General features: G+C 38.3%; 1 protein-coding gene and 1 pseudogene across 1 annotated transcript in view; both read left to right on the forward strand.

Annotated features, from left to right (window-relative positions):
* LOC127648039 (suppressor of SWI4 1 homolog) overlaps positions 1–5,678 on the forward strand; it is a 31,854-nt gene extending 26,176 nt beyond the window's left edge. Inside the window, exons 11-12 of the mRNA XM_052132616.1 lie at positions 2,956–3,119; positions 3,214–5,678. Of these exons, the coding sequence (XP_051988576.1) occupies positions 2,956–3,119; positions 3,214–3,596 (547 nt within the window). The 3' untranslated portion in view covers positions 3,597–5,678. The remainder of the gene's footprint in view (positions 1–2,955; positions 3,120–3,213) is intronic.
* Positions 3,675–6,908, forward strand: LOC127648046 (P2Y purinoceptor 11-like; annotated as a pseudogene).
* Positions 6,909–9,626: the final 2,718 nt, after the last annotated feature.

Genomic DNA, 9,626 nt, shown 5'->3' on the forward strand with positions numbered 1-9,626 from the left:
AGGTCTGCTCACTCTGCTTGAAAATGACTCTAGGGGCAGCGAGCCTCGAACACGTGTTCCACAACAACACTAGGCTTCCCACAGATGCGCCGGCTTGATATACTTGGATATTGGCCGATGCCGATTATTTAAAAAAATTCAAAAACAAATCGACCTCTAGTATCAGCTGTCTGGTACTGATGACTCATTTTTCTTGACCAAAGAGAAGCATTTGCTGTTCTGACTCCACCCAAAAAGTTCAATTTTCCAAAGAAATTACCACAGCCCTAAAAAGATTCCTGAATTGGTTTAGGTTTTACTTCCATGTGGAATTAGTTAATGTGGTGGAAAAACAATGAGATCCTGAAATAGTTCTAGGAACTATGGAAGTTCTTGTGTGAAAAAAAACGCTTATAGAGGCTGCAAAGGTCCAAAACAAGTAAAATCTCAGTTTGTTGTGCAACCAAAATCCCAATTATAACCCCTCAGTAAAAAACAATTATAACTTTTAGTTCAATAAACAGGGGACTCTTCTTTTGTAATGTTTGAGCTTTTAGCTCACACAAACACACAAGGGAAACAAAACCTGCACTCTTACAATCCTCGACAATGAATTACAATTGAATCTCTATAAAGTAAACATTTTCAGATTGGCTAATAATTAAAGTTTAAGCAGTATTTCATCAACAATAGATCGCCATTCATCAATAATAGATCATCAGTGATTGCTTGTCAATTCTAGTGTCTTTATTTATTTATTTTTACATTTTGTATTAATAACTGGGAGTTAGTCAATTTAAGAGTAATTGTGAGTCTTGCCCATGTTATAATGCTATACAGGTATATGTAAACATTCACCAAATTAAGCTTTTTGTAGCTTTATGTTCACCGGATGAAAGGTTTTGGCCACAGAGAAAAAAACTAAATACGTTGATTAAAACCGATATATCGGTCGACGTCGAGTGTATTTTGTGCGACAATATACATGAAGGAAATGGATGGGTCAGAATGATTAACAGAAATAAAATTAACTGCGATATGACCCAGTGCAATTTTCAAACTGAGAGGGCTGCGATTTTAATTCAATAAATAAATAGTCTCTCATATTGAACTGTGCTGCATCTATGTGCACACCTGTTTTGTCTGCAGTGTGTGTAGTGCTTAAATCATGTAAACGGGATCAGTGTATTACACATGGTTTCAGTGTGGTTCTGTGCTCCATACACAAACTCTATCTGCTGCCCTGGGTGACAGATCTGCTCTGCATTCGGTTCGGTGTTATGTGCTGAGCACATAAAGCACCCCGGATTGACTTAAATTGCAAAATTTCACATACCTCTATGTTTGGCAGCTACAATTTACTATATACATTTAAAATAACCCATTGAGAGCAGGTTTTTGTTGACGGCAAGTCAGATGAGAGGATTTCACTGCAATGAATGGCTTTTGTCAGCTCAACTACAAAACAACCTAAACTTCCATACCTTCAGTTTTCAAAATAAAATCTTCAGCCAAAATAAAGGCTTGAGGGTTTAATCTGACTGCATAGTAAATAAAGAAATTATTAAATATATTTCTATTGAGTAATAATGAATTATTATAAAATTATATATTTCTGCAATCATTTCTTAACTTAAAGGGATAGTTCACCCAATTTAAATTCTCATATACTCATGCGTGTGTATGACTTCTACTGAAAACAAATGAAGATTTTTAGAAGAATATTTCAGCTCTGTAGGTCCAGACAATTCCTAGTAAATGGGTGCCAAAATTTCCAAGTTTACTTGGAAAATCCAAAATCCACAAAGGGAGCATATAAATAATCAATATGACTTCAGTGGTTAAATCCACATCTTCAAATCCACATAGGTGTGGGTGAGAAACCGATCAGTTATGTAATTTGCCCTGCCCAGTAGGGGGCAATAGGCATAAAGAATGTGAATTACCATTAACACAAGAAGAAGACTGTGAAAGCTAAAGAGGAAAATTTATAGTATAAAGGATTTAAATATTGATCTGTTTCTCTCCCACACGTATCATATCACTTCAGAATATATGGATTTAACCACCAGAGTTGTTTGGATTACTTTTATTATGCCTATGTAGAATTTGGAGCTTCAGAAATTCGGCACCCATTTACTTTCATTGTATGGATTTACAGAGCTGAAAACTTCTTCTAAAAATCTTACAGCTGTGTTCAGCAGATGAAAGAAAGTCATACACATCTGGGATGGCATGAGGGTGAGTAAAGGATAAGATTTTTCATTTTTGGGTTAACTATCCCTTTTACATTATTAATATTATTATTGCAATAATGTGATATTCAAGTTGACTTTTTTTTTTTTTTTTAACACTATTTTACCCAACACTTGTGGGTTGTTGAAATGGGCCAAATTACAGGTTTTGTGGATCTGTATCATTGAACATGGAATAGATATTAAACTCTTTGTTCCATATCATACAATACTGAAGACAGAACTTGCATAGATTGCATTGGCTTTGAAATTTGTCTGTTATTGCACTATGTAACTTGCCATATACGTCAGTAATGTAAACGTCAGTGACTAAAATTATACTAGAGTATATCAGTCTGTTAATGTAGCTAAACTTGATTATTCAACATGACTAAATATCAGTAAAAAATAGTAAAATCATAGTTAAATAACTGATAAAAATCAGCACGTTGCAGTAACAATGTGGTCTGTTAACATGCAGGAAAAACAAAGATCTGACCATGTTACAGTATGTACAAACATTATTACCAAAGCCTTACAATTTTTTGAAGAAAACGCTTTAAAGCGCTGCAGTTTACCAGTGTTTAGCTCTATGATCTTAGGACGGTGGTAATCCCAAAAATGTTATGATTGGATCGTTTGGAATTATCAGGGTTTTATTCTACAATGTTTTTGAAGATGCACTTATGTCTTGATGCATTCCTACGATATGGTCTTAAAGTGTTTGTTTTTTGCCTTCAAGGCAAAAGAGTTTGAATGGCATCAAGAGAAAATGGCAACAGGAAGGGCAGGTGTCTGATGAAGAAGTGGAGGATCCTGGGAATCAGGAGGGCCAGGCTGCAGCAGTGGAATCAGATGATGAAGCAGAATATTACAGACAGGCTGTAGGAGAGGAACCAGATGAAGGTGCTGCTTAATACCCAATGTGTTTCACACCAAAATTGTTTCCTGTTGTAAATTGCGTTGTTGGCAATTTTGTTCTTTGTCTCCATCCTATCAGATATGTTTCCTGTGTCAAAAAGGAAGCATGGCCCTGGCAAGTCACCCAGACCATTCAAAAAGAGGAAGCTGTCACCAGGAAAGGCAACTCACCAAGACAAGCAGAACTTCAAGTCACTTGACAGAGGAAAGAAAGTTGGCCCAGGGGGTAAATGGTTTGGAGATAGAAAAGCGGTAGAGGGAAGAAGCAGGTTTAGGAAGAGTGAAGGAGGTAAGAAGTTTGGAAATAAAGGGGAACGAGGAAATAGGTTTAAAGGTCAGAAAATGGGGGCAGCGGGCAAGAAATTTGGTGGACAGAAAGCTTTTAAAGGCCGACAGAAAGGCACTGGAGAAAAAAAGGACTTCAAACACAAAAAAGGAAATGACAACCGGAAACGAAAGTGAGATTGTACACCTCTTGTAGGACATCACCACAAGGTGGGACTGTTGCTTCACACTTGACTTGAATTCACATTTCAAATCTTCAGTCTCTACCTAGAAAAAGTGCACCCTTTGCACGAGAAGGGAAATAAAGTTTGTTACAGTTCAAGGGTGGCAGTCGGAGTAATAAAGTTTAGCAGAATTATTTGGTAAGTTTTAAATGTTAAAACTTGACTGAGTCGACATCATATCTACAGTTGATGTGGATTTATTGAGTTGAATAGGTTTAAGGTATTTTGTGTTTGAATCTTATTTGCTCAAATGTTAAAAGATATGATAGTTTTCAATTGTAATCCCATTTATGACATGGATATATTTTAAACTTGCCTTAATTTTGACACCTGTATAAACTCCTAAAATAAATAAAATTGTAGCACTAACAAAAAATGTCTAACTTAGTATAATACACAGCCCTGGATGATACAAATACTGAAAGTATTTTTAGCCAAGTTTGGTTTTTTTTTACAGAGTGCTGGTCAAGCTGTTATATACAAACTGAATGTAACACTTTTTGTAGCTCTATATTTCTTGCTTCATAATGTGTGCAGAAGGAAGTAAGTCATATTTTTTTCAGATGCAATTTGTAATTTCTGCATTTTCCTTAATTTAAGCTTTCTTTCTTTTTACTTAAAATGACCAAATTTATGTTGATTACCTTCAGGTATTATTCAGGTAACTGCTGCGCTATTATATCTTATATACCAAGTTTGAAATAAGTTTGTGCATTATACACAGAAATTAAGTGCAGATAATTTATCACCTAAATTATATAACCATCAGGCTATATTGCAAATCTTTTTTGAAAATTGCACAATTTACCAACCCAAAGAAGCTTATATCTAGCAGACCAGCATTTCTTAACTGGAAATTTCTGTAAGCCCCAGTCTTATCAAACAAATCAAATTTTGCAGAAACATCTAAACAGTACTCCGTTTCCCACTTCTAATCTACCTGCATTGCAACTGTACATTTAAGATAACAGAAAATGCTTCTCAACAATTGGATATTTTTTGAGAACTTAAACAGACTGTACAATTGGATATTTACTGTTTAAGAACTAAAACTGACTGTCTGAGTTACTATCGCAATCTGATTTGACTTTGAATATCTGATATTAGCAATTTCCTCAAACGAAAACAAAATTACAGATAGCAAAAATGTGCATTTTTACATTTTACTTTAATTGTTGATAACAGAAAAGGGTAAGTTTTTATATAAAAATCATTATTTTTACTAGTAACAAGTACAGTTAGAATGTTTTTAGAATGTTGTCTAAGAAATTATAGATATCTGTAATTGTATTTTGAACAGGAGTGAAATTATGAAATACAGTTACAACTGTGAAAATTTATGGCTTTTACTGTAAACCCTAATGCTCAAAATAATTACCGTAATTGTTTTGAGTTGGGAACAATGTAATCATACAAATTAGTTCAAATAAATGAACATTTGAGTATTTGGAACATTTTCTTTTGAGTTCACAAAACTTACAACTTTTATGTAACCTGAATTGATTAATGTTTTGAGTTTAATAAACTTGACTCTTTAAATTTACAGAAACTTACATTTAAATGAAACTAGAGATTTATATTTTACAGCATGCTTTACATGACACATGACAGGGAGGGTAAATGTTAAAATGAATAGATAAATGTAAAGGGAGATACTTGACAGTGTTTTTTTGTGGTGTTTAGAAGAGTTTTTGTCATGTTTAAGTTTTTGGGGGTTACCAATACGATGAATAGTGGAGCTTGAGGACAGGTACAAAATTAGATCTACAATATATTTATATACTTGTTGAGCAATTGCTATGCTAATCAAAGGATGGTTTATCCAATTAGCATGCATTCAGCATGTCCACGTTCACTGTACTACTTTGTTTTAGCTAGTGCTAGCTAGCTAGGTTCCCTCTGCTTGACATATTTAAGTTGATCCTACATGGTGATTTTAAATTTAGCCAAAGAGTAACATTGAAAATTAATTACCATTGAAATAATTACCGCTTACTCTGTATTTCAAGTTGACTGGTAAAATAAAAAGTTAAATGATTGCAAATTAACAGTGGCTTACTAAAGTATTTTCTTACATTATCTGCTTCAATGTGAATGAAACCACCTGTGAGAAACATCCACATAATACGAATCAAGAGTGATGGTACACTGTTTTTCTTTTCAAGGGACCAGAGCACATCGTGGACAATGAACAACAACTCCTGCGATTCTACGTTTCAAACCAGTCTCCTACCCCCCATGTATTCTATTGAAATGTGTGTGGCTTTGGCAGGAAACGTATTTGTCCTGTGGCTTCTGGTGACACGAGAGAGGCAGAATTGGCACACTGGAGTAGTGTTCTCCTGTAACCTGGCCATCAGTGATATGCTTTACGTCTTAACATTGCCTTTGTTAATCATTTACTATGCCAAGACGAAGCACTGGGTCTTTGGATTTAATGCATGCAAAATTGAACGCTTCCTCTTCAACTGCAACCTCTATGTCAGCATTTTCTTCATCATGTGCATCAGTGTCATTAGATACCTCGCCATCGTTCACCCTTTCTTCACCCGGAGCTATGTACACCCTAAGCATGCAAAGATCATAAGTATGCTGACGTGGCTCATCGTGATATTTGCTTCATCACCGGTCCTCAAATTTGCAGGAACTTCCCAAAATAATCTAAACGAAACTCATTGTGTGTCAAACTTTGATAAAAAGCTGGAATCAGCCCATTTGAAGTACAAGATATTTGTAATGGTAGTGGGATGCATGGTTCCTTTGGTAGTTACCTTTACATGTTATTTGGGTGTGATTTGGACTGTTTTGAAAAATAAAAATATAACCACTCTGGAAAAGAGGAAAGTAGCTCTGATGAGTGCTCTGGTCTGCATCCTTTATGCAATATCATTTGTGCCCTATCATGCTCTGCAAACATATCAAGTTTATCTGAGGATGATAAAAAGAAAGAACTGCTGGGTACATAATTCCTATCAAGTGTCAAAAGGGCTTGCCACCTTGAACGTGCATACATCCTCTTCTGTACATGGCTGTTTTTGATAGCATACGTACAGCTTGCTGTGGGAGAAGCTCATATGATTAATCTTAATAGCACATTGACAGAAACATCATGTAGTGGTTTCCTTGGTGTAGATTAAGCATAGCGTTTATGTTAAAGTTAGAACCCTGTTTTTGTATTGATGCTCTAGATACCTTCTCACATGTAATTTTTGTGGTCGCAGGTAGGTTAAATATTGAAAAACTGCATATGGCAGTAACAATTGAAACAAGCTTAAAGCTGCTATATATATATATATATATATATATATATATAAAATAAAGATATGCACACAAAAAAAAAAGTGGGCCTATTTTTTTTCCCAAACAACAAATGTTATGATTAAATAAATGCCATGTGAACTTGTATGGCAGGTGTTACATTATGTATGGGTAAAATGAGCCACCCCTGTACTAGTGATTTGCTGTTTTTATTAATGAAATGACACGCAGAAAATGTATTAGTGTTGTGCCAAAATCACGCTGCCTACCAGATTTTGACTCCCCACTACCCTACTTGCCCTTATCCTTGAAGCCCATCCCTGAACATAAGGATACTAGGGAGCAGGGACGGGCACAGACATTTTGAGGGGCAGGGGCTCAAGTGGAAAAAAGGGCACTTCTCATAATTACGTATTTTTTTACTTTTTTTAAACAAAAATGTATATATATTAACACAACCCTGACTTCCTTTTTAAAAAATTAATTTAAAAAGTTAATTAATTTTATCTTCCTCAAACTCACGCAATAGTTCCATTTTCAAAAGATGTCTACAAAATAATCAGTTCACACAGAAACCATGGTCTCCTTAGTATTCACTAGGTGTATAGAGCAGCAAAGGAAACCATGCCACAATGTGCATGTTTTCTATGCTACTAGTTTCAAGTATATATTTAGAATAACCTAAATAACTGCATCAAGCAGAGGGGCGTGTTTTACTAATAATTTGAAACCAAGCATCAGAATACTGAATTGCCTGAATGTTTTAATCAAATACATAATATGTACATAATATATTATACAAAAATATAATATTATTATTGCTATGCATGTACACACACACACATACACAATAACTGATGGTGACCTGGACTTAGTTTCACATTTGAGGGAGGACTGTATCATCATCATCATCAAATAAAACGTATCGGTTACCTAACGTAACCTCGGTTCTCTCTAGATGAGGGAACGAGTATTGCATAAGCTAGCTTACGCTACGGGAAAGATTCATCTTTTCTGAGATATTGAAGCCAAAAAATTATCCTTAATTTTTGTATCCATTGTCAACGCAGTGCGGCAGCTGCAGACCTTGAGCGGGCTAGCTAGCGAGCTCATAGGTTGCTCTGCGGCAACTGCTGCAGCCTATAGACGAGCTTGGGCGAACTCGCATCCAATGAGAGGCGTCCGCGCGCTCACTGCAACAAAGCCCGCCAAAATGGGCGTGACTAGAGTGCATATAAGCGTAGTTCGTAGGCTGGAACCCTGGTTTTCATTGACTGAAGCGAAAAGTCGCTCGTGGCGCGAGCACGGCCGGCTACGCAATACTCGTTCCCTCATCTAGAGAGAACCGAGGTTACGTTAGGTAACCGATACGTTCTCTTACGAGAGGTTCTCTCGTATTGCGTAAGCTAGCTTACGCTACGGGAACCCATTGTCAACGCCGTGCGCGCCAAGCATCCACTGTATGAGCCCCAGGGAATTAAGGGGGACCCGTGGGAGCCCTTATGAGTGGGGAAATAATATTTGGCCGGCAAGAATGCGGGTCATTGATTGTGTAATACATAAGCACATAGTGGGAAGGGAACGACAGAGCGGCGGTGCCGGTCTGTGTGGAATGTGTCCCATCAGTGCAGCTCACCAGGGGAGCTGTAGCGTATTAAACCGCTAGTAGTTTTGCCTGCAGAGCGGGCACTTCCATATTGTAAAATCTGACAAAGGTGGAGGGGAAGTCCATCCCGCTGCCACACATATGTCGTGAATGGAAATCCCGCTGGACCATGCCCACGAGGATGCCATGCCTCTAGTGGAGTGAGCCCTAATGCCCAACGGGCATGGCAGGTCTTTTGACGCGTATGCAGCAGCAATAGCGTCCACTATCCATCTAGATAGTGTCTGTTTCGAGGCGGCGAGACCTTTGGTGCGCCCTCCGAACGAAACGAAAAGCTGCTCAGAGCGTCTGAAAGCGGCGGAGCGCGCAGTATACAATCTCAGTGCTCTGACCGGGCAAAGGAGATTGGCGTCGCGTTCGCTAACGGGTGCTGGCAGCGCCGATAGGGAAATGACCTGTGCTCTGAAAGGAGTACCGATCACCTTGGGAACATAGCCGTGTCTAGGCTTTAAAATGACCTTGGAGTCACTTGGTCCAAACTCAAGACACGCAGCGCTGACAGACAGCGCGTGAAGGTCTCCCACACATTTGACTGATGACAGGGCAGTCAGAAAAACGGTTTTGAGTGAAAGGTATTTCAAATCCACAGATTGAAGTGGTTCGAAAGGGGGGGGCTTTCATAGTTTCGAGAACTATAGAAAGATCCCAGATAGGAACCGATGGGGGCGCGGGGGTTCATCCTTCTAGCTCCCCTGAGGAAGCGGATGACCAGCTCGTTTTTACCCCATGACTGGCCGTGCAGGGGTTCAGCGAACGCCGCAACGGCCGCCACATACACTTTGAGCGTGGATGGGGATCTGCCCTTATCCAGCAGCTCTTGTAGAAATACGAGCAGCGACGACACCCCACATGTCCGCGGGTCCAGGTCTCGGTCGGTGCACCATTTTGAGAACACAGACCATTTTGACGCATAGAGTCTTCTCGTGGAAGGGGCTCTAGCGTGTATAATGGTGTTTATTACTCCTTCTGGCAGAGCGACGGGTAGTCGTTGATCACCCACGCATGCAGCGCCCAGCGCTCTGGGTGGGGATGCCAAATTGTGCCGCGAGCTTGAGAGAG

The sequence above is a fragment of the Xyrauchen texanus genome, chromosome 8, assembly GCF_025860055.1.
Source record: "Xyrauchen texanus isolate HMW12.3.18 chromosome 8, RBS_HiC_50CHRs, whole genome shotgun sequence".
NCBI lineage: Eukaryota > Metazoa > Chordata > Actinopteri > Cypriniformes > Catostomidae > Xyrauchen > Xyrauchen texanus.